This window comes from Sander lucioperca, chromosome 2, assembly GCF_008315115.2.
Source record: "Sander lucioperca isolate FBNREF2018 chromosome 2, SLUC_FBN_1.2, whole genome shotgun sequence".
NCBI lineage: Eukaryota > Metazoa > Chordata > Actinopteri > Perciformes > Percidae > Sander > Sander lucioperca.
This window is the reverse complement of record NC_050174.1, coordinates 11,809,014-11,831,833: the sequence shown is the minus strand read 5'-3', so window position 1 is coordinate 11,831,833 and position 22,820 is coordinate 11,809,014. Positions and strand designations below refer to the sequence as shown.

Here is a 22,820-nt window from a genome sequence, read left to right as displayed (position 1 = left end):
TTTGCAACATTGTTGATTGTTCGAGATAAATAATAAATCAAATCAAATCAAACCTATTAGTGAAGCTGCCATTAATCATACCAGCATGCACTTCATAAGGTTGCATGTTGAAAGTGAAGTTGCTTCAGGAATGAGGGGTGTGTGTGTGTGTGTGTGTGTGTGTGTGTGTGTGTGTGTGTGCGTGTCTGTGTGTGTGCGTGTGTGAGTGTGTGTGTGTGTGTGTGTGTGTGTGTGTGTGTGTGTTAGGGATGTCCCGATCAGGTTTTTTTGCCCTCGAGTCCGAGTCATTTGATTTTGAGTATCTACCGATACCGAGTCCCGATCTGATACTTCTATAATAATTCAACTTTATAATACCTCCAGAGCGCAGACATACTCGCGCTTTTCGCTTCAAGCTGCTTCCGTGTTCTACTTTGCCGGCATTTAACCAATAGCGTCTCTGCAACAAAGTGATGTCATGCCGCACGCGTTGCTGTTTCTGTGTGGAGTCAAAAGGGTCTAACTCTGTGCCACCGCATAACTATAGATGTGTTAAAAAATAATGAGAATATATATACATATATATCCGAGTCCTGATCGGGAGGTAACGTCCGATTCCGATCGAGTCTGTAACCACGTGATCGGGCCCGATTTCCGATCACGTGATCGGATCTGGACATCCCTAGTGTGTGTGTTTGTGTTCGCGACAGTTTGTGAAATGGTCACGTAATTTAATCTATTTGATTCGTGTACACGAACACGTTTATCTGGTTTTTTTCGTGATGGTCAGCACGTTTTTTTTTCGTGATGGTCAGCATGTTTTTTATAATACCAACATTTGCATAGCTGTATACAGCAGGACGGGTTGGGTTTAGGAAAAGAAGAACGGGACGTGGGACAATAACGGGGCGCGCCTGGTTTTAAGAAAAGAAGAACGAGACGGTTGGGTTTAGTAAAAGAAGAAAGCAACAGTTGGGTTTAGGAAACGTGACACGCGGGACACGATCCCCGGTCTCCTGGGTGAAAGTCCTGTGTTGTTTGACCCATTCACCACCCCAAGCAACCTCCCTATGCGGATTTTTGGGCTTTCATACTACTCGCTACCGTAATGCTACATCATCTTCTCATTGAGAATCGTGCTGTGATCATGAAAGATGCTTCCCATTGAAATACATTAGTTTAAAAAACGTGCTGACCATCACGAAAAAAACAAGATAAACGTGTTTGTGTAAACGAATCAAATTACGTGACCATTTCACGAACTGCCGTGAGACTGAGTTGTGTTTTAACAACATGTCAATATATTTTACAATGGACATTTGCGAAAAGGCACTGTCTGACAGCCTGGGTTCCTTAACTGCAGCTCAGAATTCAAGATGGGTCCGTGGCTTACTGCTGCTAGGGCGCTATACGGCTAGTAGTATATTTTCACGAGCCTGGGTTCCCGGGAAAGTGGCTACATTTACAATTTTTGTTGAGTGGCAGTTACATCAGGGAGAGAACTGCCTAGATCAATCAATCCCAGTATCTATGGGCTGAGTGCAGATGGAGTATGGGCATTATACTGCAGCTCTGTGGCTTGCCTTTATTCAAAACTCCCGACAGGTCCCTTCAGTAAATATTATCTTTCTAACTGAGTAAAACTGCTGCATGTGTGACTGAGCAAGGCGCCACAGGCAAAGCGGGGATTTCATTCTCTGCTTAATGGCCTTCCACAGAGGAAAAAGACGAGAAAAGAAAAAGAAAGTCTGCAATGACCTATTTCACAACATATGTCACGCTTCAACCATGGAAAATAAGCCTCTTTCCTCTTGCTAACTGGCTGCAACAACATTTAATCCAACAGCAGTAAATCAGTTTTACACTATGCCAGGATTTGGAACCAAACATTTTTTTGTATGGGAAAAACATTATTTTAGCTGTAGGGGGAATATATTAACCAATCAATCAAAGTACGTCCATAAAAGAAGATTTAGTTCAAACCCTGAATGAGTTTATTTTTAGGAATCTATTTTGGGGGACTTTTCATATTAGGTATACATGCATTCACCGTGACTTATGCTAAGAAAACATTTCTGGCACCTCAGCCTGATAATATACTCCACTAGTTAATTTAGTAATAGAAATACCACAACATACCTACAGTAAAAGCAACTCACGCACAGGCATACATAAATGCTTTTGTTGGATTTGGCAATGGATTTAGGCAGTAATATACCATTCCATAGACTTCATGCAGCAATTGGCTGAACAAAATTGTATTTTAGTCACTGAAACCCATGTATGAATGCATATATCCTGTATTTTTTTATGTGTTCACAAAGACGGAAATGTTATTTCAGACATTTAAAAGGACACATGCCAATTGTGGCTTGGTCCCCGATCCCTGAATCATATTTTATACAGAGTGGAAAAATTACAGCTGCAATAACCAGGGCTCATTGTGGATGTGTAAAAAAGTAAATGAAAAAACATTTAAGATGTGCTGCTATAACAAGTGGACAGAAGAGAACACACACAGTGTTTACCCTGGATTGCAGCAGGTCCTTTGGTCATGGTCTTGACAACTGCAGACTCATGGCTGTTGAGTTCTGGCTCCTCTGCCTCCTCACTGTGCGGAGAGACAAAATGGAAATGTTATGTAAATCAATTAATGTTTTGTAATTAAATTAATTGAATTAAAACAAACCAGAAACCATTGCCGCTGCACATTAAACTCAATTTGCAATGCTTGAGTTGCAAAATACATGGTTATTCATGGTTACGTTCATTCAGAGTGATGGGTACATACTAGTCTGTCTTAGTTTCCGTTATTTACAAAGATGTCATTCCCAGCTAAATATTTTTTGAGAGCCCACTGTACTCGTAGCCATTAGAAGAAAAAAATGCCAGCACAGTCTCATTTTTCAAGTTCCTGTCAAAATGCAGTAAGACAGATTCCAGAGCACCTACCTGCTGACAGAGCGGAGACAAATATGGTACCAAACAAAACACAGCATGCAGCTACAGCCAAAACAGTACAGTACTCAACTTCACGATGCACTTCCTACTTGTGAGTACAGTACGCACAAAAATGTTGCCCGTGTGCCACTTTCACAGCATAACAGAGTCCAGGCCACTGGCCTGATGATGGATAGGGTACTTGTAGGTTTGCACAGCACTAATGATACAGCACACCCATTCAAAACTGATACCAGTATATCAATTCAAATGACTTAACAGAGAGACATGAACTACAACAGAGTAAGTAAATATAAATAAATAAATAAATATAGCATTCCAGATGTGCTGTAGACAGATACCAGACTACCAGTACTAATGGTGGAGGAACGTTCTTATAGTATAGATCTCACATTATTTAGTGGGTTATTTCTATTTCAAATGTCTCCTCTAAATGCACAGGCAACATATAGGTTTGGATGCTTCATTGAAGTTGTGAAGAGATAACCTGAATGAATGAATCCCCACAGCAACATTGGCAGTCCCTTTAATTGGGCCCCAAAAATTAAAACTAAATTTCACATTTGGGTCAAAGGCTGATTCATTTTAAGAGACTCTGCAGTAAACTTTAGCGGTGATCACATCAAAGGATGCCAGAAAACTCATTCAAGTGAAGGAAGAGGGAAAATGACCCCACAGGACCAGCTCTCTACACAAAGTAGATAGAACTGAGCCTAGCATAGTGCTATGATAGGTATTCAGTTTATATTCACTGAGCAGTTTTGCACATTTTGTGTCTAAATAAATGTAAACATGTAATATCCGTGGCATTGTTTCGAGTACTAAGGCAACACATTCTTTTTTATGTTGCACACATCTCTTTCAGGCCAAAACGTCTCTGAACAAAATAATCCCCCATGATGCAATATTTGTTTTGTTAAAGTCGCTCATTGTTCAATGCTCTTGGGTCAGACCTACATGGAGGGAAGCACCTTTTTTTTCTCAAGGAAAAATGTGTCTGGAAGATTTTTATTTTGTCGAGACACTTCTTCATCAGGGTCATTCAAGTTCTCTTAATAAGGGTTATATTGACTGATTGTCCAATAATTATAACTGATCCTGATCATTAAACATCTCAAATCACAAACATTCTTTCACATTAAAAGCCATTATTAATCACTACATTGAAAATGCATGTACATATTTAAAGCTTTCTTGTTTCATTGGAATTAAGTCATGTTGACTGAATACAAAATATGTTTGCAGGTTTGGTTTAAAGAATACCAAGACAGGCTTTGAAAGTCATTTTCTGATTAACTGTTGTGTCTTGAAGAGAGATGCCAGAGCTCGTCCAGCTATCGCTGTGGAAAGGAACAAAATACCTTCGCTTTTCAATCATTTGGGGCCTCAGAGCCTTAAACTCTCCACTGCCCTTTAATATGAGGCAAAATGAATAACCTCTCTATTAGTAACATCAAGTGTGTGTGTGTGTGTTTTCAAGTATGTGTGTGTTCATCAGCGCAAGCTTGGGTGGGCCAGAAATCTCTCCCCAGACGTATTACACCCATAATGCATAGTTGTAGCCGATGCCAACAGTTGGATCACTGCTGTGTTCCCCTTGTGCCTGGCTGTTAGGGGACTCATGGGATACAAGTGTTATGGCAACTGCAGCCATAGTTACGTTGAGTTGTGCTTGAATGTTTTGTGTGAGTGAGAAAGGCTGAAAGAGAAGAAATGAGAGAGAGTGATAGACCCTTTGAGAGGTGAATTGACAGACAGAGAGAGACAGAGACAACGATAGAGGAAAAATGTTGCACTTGTGTTTGTGCTGGCTTCACCTCAGTAGATGTTCCGTGTTTCAGCTGCCCTCCAGGCCTCTGCCATGATATTTCCTTGCACAAACACTTCATTTCAACACTTGGGACATCCATAACATCAAATGTTCTCTACAGAGCAGGGGGGTCACTTGGTTTACCACCCAGGACTACCTCTAAAATCACAGATTTAAACTTTCTGAATGAGTACTGTGGAAGAGCAGTTGCAGGATATGTGGTCAAATGTACAACTAACAAGGAAAGGAGAGGAGACTTTAAATTTACCTAAAGACATAGACAGCATTGACGGGAGAAGAGAAGAGAGGGTCTCCCTCTTCTGTGGCAGACTGATGCCAAGACACCCTTTGGTGCGAGAAGAAAAATAGCACAGAAATAAGGAATGGAAAAAGTAATACATGAACAAAACATGACAGAGATGGTTTTTTAGATGACTGTCAACAATGGCATTCCCACCTTTACTATTTGTTATGGTCAAATACAAAGAAGATAACACTAAAAAAATGTGAATCTCAACTGAATGGACAAATGGTTAGAAAAGGCATCTACTGAATACACACTGATGAACAATGAACACACGCTACAGTGCTCTGACAAGGATTGTGATAAATGCACCCAGCGGACTGTTGTGTTTGCATTGATTCCAGCTAATCAGCCTCTAGTCGATACAGTCAGATGTAAGAACTCTCTATAGGAAAGAGACTGTCACACTGCAGAGCATCTTTCTTCATTCTCATTATCTGCTTATTGTTTTGTATTGCATGTGTCTGACAGGAGGAGCCAGTGGATACACTGTCTTACATCTATAGCCAGAGAGAGAGAGAGGGTGTAGATAGTAGGCCGACAGTGCCAACTAGCTGCAATTTCATTGCCATTTTCATTAGACCCCATTTACATTTTAACTATTGCAAACAATTTTGCATAGACCAATAGCACCTCCACCCCTGCTTGTAGTTCCATACTTTATGTATTGTACTTTCATTTACTCCAATTCTGTAATATTCATGATTGAAATTAGTGTCCAGAAATCGAATACATTCTTAGAATTATTCTTATGATTAACAGGTGGGATTAACTTCACAAGTCACTCTGAAAGGTTCCCAGTGTTTTCAGCTTGTGACTCTATAAAACAAATGAGCATACTTGCAATCCCTTATGGCCTTACTATAAACATTGTTTGTGTGCAGTTAAACCAATAAGTGATCCCCAGGTAGGCGAACCACTGCTATAAGTAACCATGAAGGTAGAAAAGTAGGTAGATCAAGTAAATAAATCAAGTAAATCAGTAAGCTTTCTGACTAATTAACCCAACTAAATCAGCTGTTTTCTCTATACTGAAACAGAGAGAAGAGCATCAGCTGACGTCAAACAGAACGGTCCTGTAAAGAACAGGAAGGACCCCATCCTCATCATGCTATTAAGCTATAACGCTCTGCAAGATTAAAGGCTATAGTGCCATCTATTCACATTATCTGGGCGAACAAGCATTCAACAATTTATTCACTATTGTTATGGTAATTGGATAACAACAGGTGACAAGTAGAGCAGGAAATAAGATGCTCCCCAGTCCTTCATTCATCAGAGCCAATTACAGCACAGCTCGTTAATATTCTCCACCAATCAGGCCAATTATGTAGAAACTTAATTGTATTCTGCAAGACTGTGATTGGTTGATTAATGGAGGCCCCGCTGTTTTGATTCAATAGTAGCCGGTTAGAGTGCTGACCATCTGGAAGTACTGGTCCACATACTGTATGAACCTTGTTAACTGCAGGGATAATTAAAGAGGGTTGGGAGGTAGTAAGGAGGGAGAGAGAGAGGAATACATTTATTTTCTTTTTATCTGTCTTTCTCTTCCCTGTTTTGTATTCTACACTTTTTCACATTAACACAGTGCAACCTTGATCATGTATCACTACCCTGTCAGTGGCCTTGCTCTGCTCCCTGTTGTTCTTGTGTTTATCTTATCTGCATTCTATTTTCAGCACTGCATGCCACCTAATAATGAGACTTCTTGTTTGCTGGTATTGGATGGAGTACAGTTCAGTCCCCCAACTGTTTACATATGTTAAGTTGCCCCGTGTGTCTGTAGCACCGACGAGAACTTGTATTATGCATCTCATAAATGTGTTGGTTTGGTATGAACATTGAACAAATGGTCCATTAACATAGCTGACTGCTGTCCAGCAGCTCTCTCCACCACACAACAGATGGTCTATAATTCAGCGCTGTGATATTCTTTGGATCAAATTCAATCCTCACACACTATAGGCCTACCATCCATGCGCGTGCATTCATGCACGCACACACAATGACAAAGACATCCACCCATTCAAACACTCTCTCCCACACACTTTTCATACTTCACGGTTTAAATGTGTACAGTTGTGTCCACTAGCCAATGACTGATCTCTGTGAGAAGCTGCCAAGTTTTTTCACAGTGACCACAGAATGTCATAGTTGGTATGAGTTGTCTCCACAGAGACATATGGGCCATGTCTTTCGGTGCTGGCATGCTCTAACCAAACACGGCTTTTTCACTGCAATGAATAGCACGTTCAGTGGACTCAAGGCTGTTTACACCATTGGTTAAAAATAGGGATCGGTCTAACATGTATTTTTGTCAAATTGTACAACAAATAAGTTCTATAACAACATTTGTAATCCTTAAATCGTCTTCCTTGTTGAAGTGAGTTTATGAGTGCTATTATTGTGAAGCCTCATGCATCCCATCACACAGCGAATGAGTCTCTACACGTTATATCACATTATTTGTAAGTGGATGATTTTATTATTGTCACTCTTTCCTGGACTCAGACCTGGACAAAACCAATGTTTAAAAAATGTTGAAGCCAAAACAATAATATTTTGAAGAATACTGATTAATATTGATTGTTCTCAATCCTTTTCAACTTAAAAGTGTCAAAGAACAATTCTCAAGCAGTCGATGCCATTTTCAGTTATACAGTAAATGCTAGTTTCGTCCAGGTCTGCCCCGTCTACCTCTTGTTCTTGGGCAGGTGCAGCTCACTGACGCTACGATGCTTCTTCTTCTTCCTCAAGTGTAGTGGTGGAGCTTGAGTGATTGGGGTGATGAGCAGGGCGTCCAATAAGCACTGAGATGCTGCCTTCTCAGGAGGCCAAGGACTGCTCTGATAAGTTGTTCTGACAAGGTGATGACACATTGAGGAAGAGAGGAGGCAGAGGATGAAAGGGAAATTGTGATGGAACCAATATGTCAATTTTGAGTCATTACAAATAGGGTAGAAAGAGAAAAAGGTTTTAGAAGTAGTTCATTAAAAGCTTAAAGATAGACGTCGTTGGAAGGGAATACACAAAAGGATACTTTCAGAGGGAAGCACACACACACACATACACACACACACACACACACACACACACACACACACACACACACACACACACACACACACACACACTCTCTGTTTACCTCGCCTGCACTGGACTACGCTGCTCAGCGTGTGTGTTTCGTGTAAGCTGTTTGGGGGCACTGGGGGTAAGAGAAAGGGGGCAGGGGGCTGCTTTGGGTAGGAATTCCAGAGGACTTGACAGGAGCTCTCTTCTGTTTACAAATACACAACCACAGTGATATTAACTGTCTCCACAGACAATACTGAAGAAAATGACCATAACATTGTTTCAGTAAGTGTGGCAGTTTGGCATTGTTCCTAATTATAGTAAAAGTAAGGTGAACAAATTTTTTGTTCCTGCAACATTTAAGTAAAAATCCTCATAACACTGTACCTGACTGGTTTGGTAGAAAGTACATGATGACGTGCTGATATACGAGATAGATGAGAATTGACTTGGACTGTGAAACTGAGGGGACAGACATGGACAGAGTGGACAGAGAGTTGAAAGCAATTTAATGACTTGTCACCTTCATGTCATCAAGTGTAAAATGTATGTGTGGCACCTGTGTTGAGGAGAAAGTTCAAACTGAGTTTGCACAGCCTTCAAAGACTTGGTAGCTTGTTATAATTTGTGGTCATTACCATCATGATCATTAACACGGCCACTGGACTCAAATATTTTTTGAGTCTGTGCTGTCCTCCAGTGGTGGCACAGGGGAATTGATAGACCAAGGTACCAAAAGTAAAATAAATTATTATAGTCAAAGCCTTTTTTTGGACCCATTATGCATTTTAGGGTAATACTGTAAACTTTCTTAAAACATCCCAAGCTCAATGTACCTTTTAGCTGTGGGCATCAAAAGCTTGGTGGCTCTGTAACTGTACTATCTGAAGCAGCTGGTCTATGGACAGGGACAGAATCAGAAGAAGCCTCTTGTGCTTAGTTTTGAAATAATGAGTATAGTCCTTGAACAGATGATACACTAGAAAATGATGCTGCAGTGTGGGTACAAACAGAACTCAGTCCAAGAAAATGTGGGATGCTGGCTGGCATAAACACTTCATCAAGAGAAGTGTCATTTGGCCTTTGGGCATGACAAAATAGCATTTGGCTTGGGGTTGAACCAGTGCACGGTAAAGGTACAAACAATTGAGCTAATAGATAGTTCATGTTAGACAAATGGGTGGGGTGTATTTCATAAAACATGTCAACAGAATTGGAATACGTCATTGGGAAGGTGACTAAGTGAAAGGGTGTTGTAGATGACACATTCTTTGCTTGATGTTGAGTATTTAAGAGGCTGCCAGGTTTGGAAATGAGGACATAGTTGGGTATTGTAGTGCCCTCCTCTTGCTGTTGCTGATAGGCTGATAAGCTTGATGACTGTGGCTGTGGTTGGTCAGTGTGATCAGATGTGGGTGTGGCTCCTGCATCATTCAGCCCACTGAAGGCAGAGAGTGAAAGCCCTACTTGGTCAGAGGATTGATGCATTGGCGATCTGTCACTGGCAGATTACAGATAGCAGAACATACTTAGTTTTTGGTGCATTTCAAGTATATCATTTTGTTCAAAGATGAAGTTTGTTATTGTGGAGGTGTGAACAAGATCAGTAAATGCATGTATGTGAAATCAGTGTTATAGCTTACAAAACACTAGTGTATTAAACTTTAGTTTGTAACACATTAACTTATTGAACACAGTTTTGTACACCACAGACTAGACGTGGTTAGTTAGTTCCTGTGATTCAATTAAAAGCCTTTACGTGACTGTTGTTTAATTTAAAAGTGACTACTGTGTTGCGGGACAATTTTATGTGAAAGGTGAATAGGTGAAGAAAAGTGTTACAAGTTCAGATGATGATTTATACCTGACCTCCCCACTGTTTGTCTCAGACTCAGTGAGACAACTAGAAGAGGAAAGAGTGGAGGAACTAAGGAAGAAGGGAGAAAGGAAGGAAGGAAAGGGACACCAGAGAAAAGGAAACGAGAAAAATATGTAATCACTTTATTAGCTACAATATAGAATAATAGTTTTTCAAACTCAAATGTCAAACTGTTTTCAAAAAGCAACACCATTAAAATCTACGAAGAAGAAACTATTATTAAATCTGCAGTAAGTAAACATAGGGATGAAATAAATGTAAAGGCACTGGAGAAATATTTTACATTGCAAGGGTTTTAAAATAATACCTTTGCATTACAAGCCATTTCTAGCATGTATACAGTCCTTTTGCACACTATCATAGCTGAACAACCTGCTCTCTGAAAAGAGCCTTCCTGACTTGCATATAACCTATACCATACAAATGTCTTACAGCACCGATCTGGACGGTCTAGTTACATCCACATACATTGTTTTATACTGTACATACACGCATAGCAAGTTGAAATTTCTCTTTCCATTTTTCAGATGCCACCATATTTCAAGACACTGTTTTATAATATAGTTCCAATGCATATATGACAGCTGTAAACAATCCATTAAAGCTTTTAAATAGGCCTGATGTGTCTTCCATAACTTGAAGTTATACAACAGTCCAAATAACATGAAGGAACATTCATAACTGTCTAATGCACTGGCTGCACTCTCACACAGACCAAGGCCAGATTTGCTATTTTCAGTGATTTATAAATAGATTTATAAATAGACTTCTTCCTCCAAATCACACACCTTTCCCATTTTGCCACATCTACATTACAGTAGTACAGAAGACAATGAGGAAACAACAGTGTCGTAATGTAGTGTATTTGTAAAGACCGTTTTGTCGGTCCTTTTTTGTGTTTCTTTCTCATTAGCTGTATGCAGACTTCCAGAATAGGCTGCAGGGTTTGTTTATTTAAAGCTTTAGTGCGTAACTTTTTAATATTAATGAACGTCCGCTACATTTAAGCCCTTGCCAAATAAGTTGCTACAAAGCAAATTAAGACTATCAGCTCCACACAACTCTCTCTGTATTTCTCAGTATGGCTATGTTCAGAAGATTGTGTCGTCCGGCAACTTTCGCATGCAGAAACTTGAGTGAAGAGAGTTACCTCTTCTGAAGAATCCATCATGTTTTTTTAATCCTCTGTGTCCTCCTTGGCTACTAGCAACTGTGTGAAGGAGGCGGTGGGGGCTGTGCGCGATCACGGAAGGCTTGTATCATGTGGACGCGCCGACAGTTTTGTTGTCATTACTTAGAATTCCTCATGGGGGTGACAGAAACTACGCACTATAGCTTTAAACATTCCTGTGATTTCTGTGCATCATAAACTCAGTATATGTACTGTATGCGCTGTAGTAAAGACTATAAGTTGTGTAGTTAAGTCTCACATAGGCAAGGATGATGATTGACAGCTGCATATTTAAATTTGCATAGAATAATTGATTAGATCCATTTATTAAAAATTCTGGATTACTTATGTTCCATATTTGTTACTGTGGAAAATCATGCAAAACAAAACCACACAAAGATGCAGCTGGTAACATGTTCTTTGGCTCAGTACTTCATCCTAACCATCCAAATTAATGTTTTAGTGTTTATTAGCATGCATATACCTTTCTTTTTCATGAAATCACAACTTTGTACACAGAAAGGAGCATACACATGCTTTAACTAATACCCAAATTAATGAATAATGAGGTGAATACACTATTAAAACTGAGTATTTATGTATACCTTTAGGGTTGGAGTCAGTGGAGTGGCCAAGCACACACCACAGCAACAATTAAAGGGATACTTTGCCGATATTCAACCAACTTTGTATCATAATAATGTTGATAGTATTTGTAAATGAACTATGTTAAACTTCCCTCCATCTTACCAGTGCCCAGACCTCCCTACTCACAGGCCAGCAGAAAAAGTGACGTGTTTGACGCAAAATGCGTCACTTGAAGGTTTGCTGCTGGCTCTAGGGCTGTCGCTCAAACTACAGACTGTACTTCTGCATATGGACACAAAGAGTATAGAAGCAGATCGATAGAGACAGCCCCTCTCTCTCTTTCTCAAACTCAGACCGAACTCAGATTACACTGTAGACAGCCGATCAAATATAAACCAAGATGTCAATGTATTGCCTATTTTCTGCCTAAAATGTTTTCAGAAACATATTTCAGTTTACCGTTAAACTGTTACACAAGATTGTTTGTTACCAGCTGGCCACCATTCTACAGAAGCGTTTATTGGTGCAGCTTAGTGCATTCTGGTAGTTGTAGGTTCTCTACCTTTTGAGTGAAAGGGAATATCAGAGCTTTTTCTCTGCTCATGTAACACCAATTAAAAACAAGTTTGCACAATTCTACTGCATAGACAGCCCAGTTTGATGAAAAGACCCTCTTTCCAGTGGTAACATACTTCTTTAATTAAAGGTCTGAATGAGGCCAGCAGCAGTGCACCCACATAAAGTAACAGTGAAGGACAACCCCCCCCCCACACACACATAGACAGAGACAGACAGACAGACACACACTCACACACACACACTGTTTCTTTGCAAGCTCTCACTCTATTCTTTGCTTTATTTCCTTTATTTCCATCAGTCCACAAGCTTTTGTCCCTTCAACAGTCAAATTCATTAACAACCACCTACAGAATTCCAACTGATATAGTGCACACAAACATGTAGACAATCAGACTCACTCTCACACACACAGTCTACTGGACATTGAGGGTGCGAGCAGACACTCCATGATGCCAGTCTCTCAGCTCGTTGTACTTAGGACCAATCACCATCCGAGTGGTCTTGTTTACTCTGCCATCACAGGAAGAGAGAGAGAATAAGAGAAAAGCACACCAAACAAGAGAGGGAAAAAAGGATTTAGGAAAATTAGAGTGCTTGCCCTGCAGCCTGCAATGAGATATACTGTAAGCCTTGCCACAAGGAAAGCCTGATGATACGGTAAGGGCTGTTGCCACAGACAAGAAGCTGATGATACACAGGGAATGATTTGAAGGGGTGGATATGTGCAGTTTTGCTGTAGCCATCAGAATAGAAATTGACAGAAATCATTACAAAGAGAGAAAGAAAGTAAACTGTGAGAAATATCTGGAGAACAGTTAACTTCTGTGTCATGAGATCAAAATGTGGCCTGTGAATCAGGGCCAATATGGATTGAAATTATGAATTAATTCAACCATGAAGCACCAACACCCACACCTACATACAGTGGACATTTCTGCATGTTAACACATACTGTACGATCAGACACACGGTGATCACATGTATTGCCACAAACCACCAAGAGCAATGGACAGCCAATGGATCACATCACACTGAGAACAACACCAACAGTGCAGCCATGGTTGTCAATGACACAATCACAGGTTATAATAACATGCAGCACTGCAAGGCTGTCACATCCACAACCAAATGTGCAAACAACCAGTAGGAGCACACAAACCATCACATAAAGCTACACTTTGATTGGTAAGCGCAGGTGAAAACACTTTCAGCTTCCGACATGACAGACAACTTTCAGCAATCTCAGAGGGAAATTTAATTAAAACTGCTTCCAGAACTTTTGGAGCAGCTAAAAATGGATGTATTGTACAGTGCACAGAAGTCTGGCTTTTGACTTAATGGCTCAAATGTGATCCTTTCTTTGCCGTCTAGACAGGAAGAGGCCACACAGCATCAATACAATTGCCATAACTGTGCCACAGAGATCTGCGGTCAGAATTTCTATTGCTCCATGTATGTTAATGTAGCCTTTATATGTTAGAAGCAGCCGACTGAGTGGGTTAAATCAAATAACAGTATGACACACAATGCATTTATTCATGTAAAGAACAACACACAGAACTGGCGCTAGGGAGTCTGGGGCTATTAAAACCACAGTCAGCAGTTTCATTGCACTTACTTTGTGTTCTTGGCTGCGTCAGTTTCCTCATCTTGAGCTACAAGGGAAAGAATAGAAAGTCCATTAAAGAAAAGAATGTGGCCGTTACCTTTTATTTAATAATTAATTGAAATAATGCTGCAATGAGCTTTTGATTTAGAAATAAATGATACAGTACACAGTAAGCATCATGTTTGTTTTTTTTTGTCATGTTTGTTTGCCCTGTGCACAGATGTGTCTAGTCACTAGTTTAGGTGCACAACAAACATTGTCACCGTATGCACTTCAGTTAGTAACGTACCACGCTCGGTACCCGTGATCTGAGCCAGAATCCTGAAAGATCTGGACTGGGTGGTGCCACTGCGTGGGCGCCAGTCCTCTGTGTCCTCCATTATGCGCTTCCTGCTGGCATCAGCATGAGTGGGCACATGGTAAAATTGGATGTCTGTGTCCACAACGTGTTTCCTGGGAACTCTGCAAGGACAGGGTAGAATAGGATTGATGACATCAGCAAATATACTTTAAATTTTACATCCTCCTTCTCGTATAACTGATCAAAGTAATAGAGATGGAGACTGATGTCATTTCCTTGGATATATTACAGCATATTAAAGTAATAAGTAGAACTTTAATAATTGCAGGATTCAATAAAACATTTTATACTTCTAGACCTTCTGATGTAAGTAAGTACAGTAGCTCAGACCATCAGAGTGTTGTGAGACGAAGCCTCTAGTCTTTTTAGGAGGTTAATTTCAACCAAGGATTTAAATTTCTATCCAGTACATGTATTTGTATTATTTAAAAAACACACTAATTCAGTTATAGGAATATTATTAAACTGTTTATTTTGTAAGTTACATAAGGTGGCAATATGGCACACTGTAAAAAATAATCACACCACACTTAATTTGACATTTTGATTTGGTGTCTAGGTCTGAATCAAGCTGATACCTTGGCGGCAGGGGTTTTCTTGAAAGGACAGAAGAAAAACAGAAATAGACTGAATAAAGCCAGGGAAAAAAATTAAATAAAACAGCAACATTCATAAAGAGACCATCTGAAAAGACTTACTTCAAAATACTTTGAGGTCCACTAAAGGGGAAGTAAAGTAGAAAAAGAGTAAGAGATACAAGAAGGAAGAAATAATTAAGAAATAATTTAAGAAAATGTTACTGTAACAAGGACGAAGTAGAAGTAGATGGAAGAAAGTTAAAAAAAAAAAAAACACAACATATGGACCACAACTCCTAATGAATGCAAAACATACCAGTCAAAATCTCATCAACAGCTTCTAAATACAAGTCAGTTCTATTTTCAACCACATGGTGGTGCTGCTGGATTGAGTGGATTTCTATAAAATTATAGTTGTTCTTAATTTGGACAGTTTGGACAGTAACCATAATACAAGACTTTTATTCAAGGAACAACATGAGTGTGCAGCATAATGTGAAGTTATGTGTGGTCTGTGTGAATGCATAAACAGTAAATGTGCCTTGCACACACTTACAGTTATACTGGGGTGTGTGTGTGTGTGTGTGTGTGTGTGTGTGTGTGTGTGCGTGTGTGTGTGTGTGTGTGTGTGTGTGTGTGTGTGTGTGTTTGTGTGTGTCGCTCTGTCAACAGAATTTCAAAATTTGTGATTTACAGTCAAAATATGCTGTAGCCTCAGCATATTGTATTACACAAAAACCTTTAATTAGCTGAATGCATTTGTGCTGCAGTTCTTGCATAATTTAAACATGAAAATAAGCTAACTGAACTATAAAACATTACTATCATGAATCATGCTCTGCAGTAAAATCATAAACAAATGCATGCAGCTGCCATGATAAAGTAGACACACAGATAAAGAGAGTAAAAAGGCAGGCAGGCAGTCAAACACATGTAACCTGACATGCTTCAGAGACTAACTTTGTGACTTGAGGAGGTGCCGCAGTCTGCAAGGCAGAAAAATAATGGTTGAAAAGAAGAGAGAAAGACAGAGAACAATGACACAAATTCTTGCCATTTTACAGTAAGAACATTGAAAGCTGTCATTATAAAACCCCTCTGAAACGAAACACACAGCTCATTTACAGCATGCAAACAAGCAACAGGATACAAGTTACGGAAACTCATGCTGTCTCACATTGTCACTTCAGCAATAGAGAAATAAAATGAATGGATTAATTGTTACATAGGAAACTAAGTGTATGAACCTGAACCCATACTTTGACCTCTACTTTAGATGACCAAATAACTTTTGTAGTTGTTGAATAGTACATCACTGGGAATATAAGCAAAGAGGATTTAAAAAGGTGAAAAGAACATTGAGATGGAAATGTTTATGTGAAGAAAGCAAGTCAAAGCCATAGAAATACTAAAGACAGACCCAGATCTTAGTATCCCATGCTATTACAGTAAATTACATTTAGGATACTTGGGGAAAGCTATGTACCCAACTGAAAAGCAGCTTGTGTGTCTGTGCGTGGGTGCACGGCTGCATGTGGCTTACACTGTGCAGATCACTAAGTGTGATCATCTGCTGAGTGTCAACAAAAGAGAAACCACTGATCCTTTTGTTGAATGTTGCCCGCAAAAAAAGAGCACAGAGAGTGTAAACATGAAAATGAACATAGAAATTATTAGTCAGAAGAGGAGTAAATTCAATCCATTGGTTATCTTGAGTACAATAAATCAAAAACATTGGCTCTTGTTTTGTTTTGAGATCAATCACGACGTGTATGTGTAAATCTACTTGGATTCAAGGTTGAAACCTTTATTTACTGACTGATTTGCTACAAGAGCAAAGATAATACCACACAGTTCCAATTACCAATGCAGTCTATATATACACAGCTTAGTCATAGCATCACATCATTAGTTATACTCACTAGGCCTCTGGAGAGAGGAGAGTTAGGGATGAGACAAAAACAGAAGGGGGGAAAAGATGATGTCGGGAATTATGTAAAGAGAGACGATGAGTGAGTAGAAAGTAATTATTAGTAGTATTATCTTTGAGTGCTAATAACCACTAATACTGTATATATATATTATTTTTTTTAATAGAATATCATGAATGATTCATAAAAAAATGAAGGGAAAACAACAAAAATGCACTCACAAACACAAGTAATTGGGAGAGTGAGTGACCATTTGATTAGTTTAATGGAAATAGGTTGATATGTGTTAAGATGAGAACAAAGATCCATACAGCCATCATGCCAGGGATTTGTAGTGATTTTAGTTCTAATCTTTTCTAAAACTGAATGTCAACTGTATGTTAAAGTCCTAAATTCCAAACATTCAACCTTGAAAAACTTAAGGTTATGTTTTAAACTCCATCAACTTTCCAGTTTTCCATCACAAGAACCCAGCTATTGAATTTTTTTCAGTGCAGAATTTCCCTTCTCAAGTTCCTACTGTAAACAAATGGTACATTCACCAACTTTGGTTTGCTTACATGTCAGTGTTTCCAGACAGGTAATTGAAGTTCTCTGACATGACATAGTACACAAACAACTGACAGTATTTCGGTTTGGTGACATTTGTTTTTTAAATGGCCACCAAACCAGCAGCTATTTCAACACTATAATAAACAACACTCACAAAAAGAAGCATCAAAATTAGGCTCATCTTGCAAACTCAAACTGTGGCTCTCAGTACAGTGTGCAGTATTTTATTTTATTTTTGTAGTGTTTGTCCTCTAAACAAAACACCAAACAGACATGTGGGTCTGATATAATGATATGGAAGAACCTTGGCGAGCCTGATCAACGAGGGAAATAAAATTTGACATAAGCTTGGAAAAACACTAAAAATTATATGGTAGACATTTGACAGGCTAAGTAGGATCTCATCTCCCATTTGACAACTTGAACAGAACCAAGACAGAGGAAGTCAGAGGAAGATAAAATGCAGAGAATTGATTCATTTGTTTGATTGGCTGGAGAAAACGCCACTCACCCATGAAACTGCAAAGGCAAGGCTCCACCCTGACTCTCCAAAAGGCCCCGCCTCTGCCCCATGGCCACCTCACATGCGTTCTCAGTGGAGTAGAGGTTTATCGGTGTGTTATACACTGATGGCTGGGGCGCAACGAGGACAGGGGGGGAGGAGGAGGAAGAGGATGGGTAAGAGACAGGAGGTGGAGGAGGATGAAGAGGAGGACTGGTGTGAGAGGAGGCAGGAGTGAAGGCAGAGGATGGGGATGGGATGAAGGGAGTGAAAGGGGACTGTGAAGGAGGGTATTCGCTCTCAGTTGCACAGCCACCGTAAGGTCTGGGGGCCTTATTGTAGTGGATGGTGGAGGGGCTGGAGGAGTGAGGGTGGGGATGGGATGGTGGAGGGGGATGGGTGAGGGCCAATGGTTTTATGATGTCTGATCTGTCATCCTATCGGCATGAGAGAAGAGCATGCAAATACAAAACAAAAACAAATCACAACACAGCACACACTATACTGATGCAACTCAGGTTATATTTTTTGTGTTTATCCCGCAGCCTTTATAAGCTGACGATTTGTCCATATAATAAAGTAGCTACAAAAAAACTTTAGTCTCTGTAAATGTGTTCTGAGAAGCATCAGTATACTTAACTGACATTTACAATAAAAAAATAAATGTAGCAACATTAGAAAAAAACACAATTACATAAATCAAGACAAATGTGGTTTTCATGCAGCACATATGTGTGTATGGCATCGTTTCAGAAGGGTGTAGTAACTAAAGAAAAGTATATAAAGCACTTGGTACCCCAGGTAAATTACCTTTATTCTTTCTTTTTTATCATAATAAATCAGTCACACGTTTCTTTTTCCTGTTCCACAGGTTGGCGATTAAAAAATCATTACATTTTTTAAATGAACAAAACTTATATCTACATGGCAAACAAATTGTGCATTGCAAGACCCAATTAAAAAAATTATGAACAATTTTACAATAGTGAAAGGGCTATCACTTAAGATTTGTTTTTTGACAATTCGTCAATCAAGTCAGAATCAAACTTTTTCACCTGGCGTGCCTTGTGTTAATTAAAAAGTAACATTTTAGGATTTTATTGTTTCTACCAATAAACATGCTGTGCACTCAAGTGTATAATACTTTTCTGTCATTTCACTGACATGCTGTGCTACAGTACCTTTGGTGCCACAGGAGGAGGTTTAGGAACACTGGAGGCCCTGGAGAGAGGGAGGAAGAAGAGAAAGAGAAAGTGCATTAGTTATGATAGTATTATTATTTTTCATTTCAATATTTCCTTTGAAAACTGTCTGTTTTTGATAAATGAAATAGCACAAGCTTTTTAGAAGTGTGCTTGCTGATATTTATAAAGCTAATCAAAGCTGCTAAGGCCATATTGTAAAATATTCAAATCTTGAGAGAAACTGTGGTTATTGTGTGTATGTGTTATTATTGTGTGTGTTATTGTGTATGACTAAACCTGAGCTCTCAGCATGGAAAACCAACATGGAGAGGTTTCTGTCATCAGCTGTGAGAGAATCCAAAAGAGTCTGAAACTTAAGTTGCTCGGGCTAAAAAAATTGTGGCCTCTTTCAATGTGTGCTTTTGAAGGCAGCTGTTTTTATTCTATAAAGGCTTGTATCAATCTGATACTCTTGGTCTTTGATACTCTTGATGCCCTGAGCTGCCATAAAGGTCATCTGAGGAACCTTCTGTAACTACTCACACTGTTAAATTGACTCAGAAGTGACATCAGCTTAGCACTTCATCCTAATACAGATCGTGTTTCATCTGTTTACAGTGTTTAGTTGAACCGTCTGGTTTAAGATGATATTGCTGCAATAGGACACAACTTTATTGATGCAAAATTAATAATTTACTAGAGTTATGGATCAATTGTCACTCTTTCGAACACTTGAATATAACATTAAGTGTTCAAAAGACTGAATTTTGCTCACTAAGAAGGAGCAGTTACACACATGGAACACATGAATGTAACTCAATGGTTGTTGCAGTGCATCACAACTTAATTGAGCATGATATAAAGGGTAAAATACACGAGTTAACGTTAATTAAAGGTTAAGTAAGCTATGCAGTAACCGAAGACGTGTGAATGTCAGCAGCCCTCTCGGAGCAACCCTTCTAGAAACTTCCAGAGGGAGTTTCATGTCCTTCACCTCTGTAAATTTGAACCGACAGCGTTGTAGTAGCTGGAAACATATCAGTCTACAGACACAGCTACTCATACACTTGGCCTTTACCTCCTCGCCTCTTGTTCAAGTTTGCCAACAGTGTCCTGATAATGCCATCCTGTTTAACACTAGAAGCAAAAGAGACACCATGCCATTAAATTATTCTACAACAGTCTAAATCCCATTTTGAGCAGTCACACGCAACTCTCATTAAACCTGAGGATTTAACATATCTGTAAGAGCGTTTCCGCACAGAAGTAAGCCTCCCAGGCTCTGTATGTACTTCCCCCAACAAGGTTTACTGACAAAATACTCTGAGATATGGATGTTTAAAGAACCCTGATTGTTGTGGTTTGACACTAATAATAAAGAAGGAGGGATGATTATGCTGCCTTAATATAAGCCTCCAAGGCTGCTAAAGCGTTACAGACATTCCTGTTTTCGTCGAGGCAATATACCTAACCTTTTTTTTGTCTCATGACTATGTTAGCAGTATGCCTGGCCTGTGGGTTTCCCTGGACACACTATACTGTAAATAGTCCAACAAGTACCCAATCAGTGCAACACCAAAGTATTCAATGGCATCAAAGCTGATCTGAGGACAGCAATGATTTCACCTGCACAACCAATGGCATGGACATGAGTGAGGCACAAAGAGAAGGAAGATCAGGGTACCAGGGTATCAGGTAGGTATTTCAAATACGACACCATCATCCCTGTGTGCTGTAGCCTAGATTGCACTGCAGCTATAACTGGAAACACCAACATGGAAATGTGTTGGAGTCATATGCTAAGAGGGAGGAAAAAAAGATGCAAGTGAATGAGAGTCTAATTTAACTCAGAGGCTTTCAAACCTTTTCTCTGGGGATTTACATAGTCAAAGGTAATTTTCGGCTTTTAAACAAGCGACATACTGTACGCATTGAAACAGCAGTAACCATATTTGATTTTGTTTTCATTCTGAAATTTGCCACAAAAAACAATGCAGTATGTCACAGGAATATGGGCGCTGAATCTCTAAGCATAGCAGAGGAACAACAGGACCTTGTACTGTTTCAAACACTTTGCCACAGGAATGTTTCTCCATAGCTCAAATGTGTGAGGGTCAGAGAGTAAGTGGATGCAATAAAGACACTGACAGTGTGACAGTGACAAACATTTCATATGGAAACATTTGCTGGGCTGTACATGTGTGTGTTCTTCCCACCAACTGTTTAATTTGGCTCATAGTTTAATAGCAGCTGGTATAAAATATGTTTCCGTTCTCTGTGTTTGCATTTGTAACCCTGCATGTACCATGTTAACTGTCAGGCTCTACGTGTCTGTGTAAATTCTGTTTCATGTTTATGGAAGTTTTATATCATATAACAGTGATATAAAACAGAGTGATTAGTCTGTTCGTGTAACTGCGAGTCTGTGTTTCCCCAGCAATCTTTTTGTAGTGACAGCCATTTTGGTTTTGCTTTGATTCCTTACCACATCCGAGTGCATGCTGTGGCTACTGTGGTGGAGCTTAAACATATTTCCATATTTTGTTAAGTATAAGTCATTTACGGTAATATTTATTCTACTTCTCTTTGAATATTGATCATCAGTGTTTTCATCAGTGTTTGCGTGTGCATAAATAATGTGTATGTTTTCTTAGTTTCCTTAGTCTGATTTTTGATGTTTTCCTAATAAATTATTTTTGGGAAATACACAGGCTGTTACATAACACTGATGTAATAGCTTTGTAAATGCTTTCATGGGCTGTTGTTTCCACTCTCTTCAACAATTTTCTCTTTTGGAATTTACTGGGAATGAACAAAACAGCAGGACATCTTACAAAATAATGGCATCCAGCCCTGCAGTACTGTAAACTGTATGATTCAATGTATTATTTTTTTTTAGCACATTTTCTTTCAATTGTTGAGTGTCCCAGTTATTTTCTATCATTCTGTGAATCTCCTCATCTGATATTATTGTACAATGCATTGTATTATTAAAGTCAACTAGAGCTAAACTTAAAACTTGTGGTTTTTGTTGTCAAATATTCTTTTGAACACCATGTTCTGTTTTGATGTACCCCCATATATGACCTTTATGCTGCTTTTTACCTTCATTTATGCAGTAAATTGATCTGTCATAAAGAGGGGGATGCCATCTCTTCTTCATCTCCTCTCAAATCACCCGTGCCCTCACGGATGTTCTCTGTTCTCAGTTTTGCATTTGTGTTTAATCTCTCTGTTCTATTCTTACTGGAGTGAGATCATTGACCGATGTTTCCAGGGCTGTGCCCTAACATGCCATCAGCTTTACCAACAAGCAACCAGCCATACTGAATCAATAAGAGATTGTTGCACATGCGTGTGTGATTTTATGTCTAAAAAAGGGGTGAGAGTAGTGAACGGACAAAGGCCCAGTTGACATACACCCACACAAATATACGTATACACATACACACAATATGATGTATTATGCAGGGTGTGGTGACAGTGATTTCAGGCATGATGGGTTGGCCCAGGAAATGTTACTTCAGGGTAGTGCAATAACACAGACTACAAGGACCAGTTTATAAACTCTGCAACATCTGCACCTGCAAATAGGCTTAAATGAATGCACATACACAGCATGTGTGTCCAGGTCTGATGTTAGCACCTTGGGCATTTCCAAATATTATATGCGTGAAAAACTTGAACTACATCAGCCCAGTTATAAATATCTCAGTTTTCTTTACCAGAGCTAGTCCTCTTTGCCTCAAATCCTGTC

At 39.3% G+C, this 22,820-nt stretch overlaps 1 protein-coding gene across 5 annotated transcripts in view; it reads right to left on the bottom strand.

Moving 5' to 3' along the window:
- Nucleotides 1-22,820, bottom strand: part of pdlim5a (PDZ and LIM domain 5a) — a 59,463-nt gene that overhangs the window by 10,017 nt on the left and 26,626 nt on the right. The window contains exons 4-15 of one of the 5 annotated variants that reach the window (XM_031308687.2): nt 19,061-19,100; nt 15,855-15,880; nt 15,015-15,035; nt 14,895-14,912; nt 14,245-14,417; nt 13,965-14,001; nt 9,994-10,056; nt 8,517-8,591; nt 8,203-8,334; nt 7,755-7,916; nt 5,019-5,096; nt 2,508-2,590 (exon numbers count right to left, since the gene is read on the bottom strand). In XM_031308687.2, the coding sequence (XP_031164547.1) occupies nt 2,508-2,590; nt 5,019-5,096; nt 7,755-7,916; nt 8,203-8,334; nt 8,517-8,591; nt 9,994-10,056; nt 13,965-14,001; nt 14,245-14,417; nt 14,895-14,912; nt 15,015-15,035; nt 15,855-15,880; nt 19,061-19,100 (908 nt within the window). Of the gene's footprint in view, nt 1-2,507; nt 2,591-5,018; nt 5,097-7,754; nt 7,917-8,202; nt 8,335-8,516; nt 8,592-9,993; nt 10,057-13,964; nt 14,002-14,244; nt 14,418-14,894; nt 14,913-15,014; nt 15,036-15,854; nt 15,881-17,888; nt 18,317-19,060; nt 19,101-22,820 lie in introns of all 5 variants that reach the window. The other 4 variants (XM_031308688.2, XM_031308683.2, XM_031308686.2 and 1 more) reach the window with 4 other exon arrangements.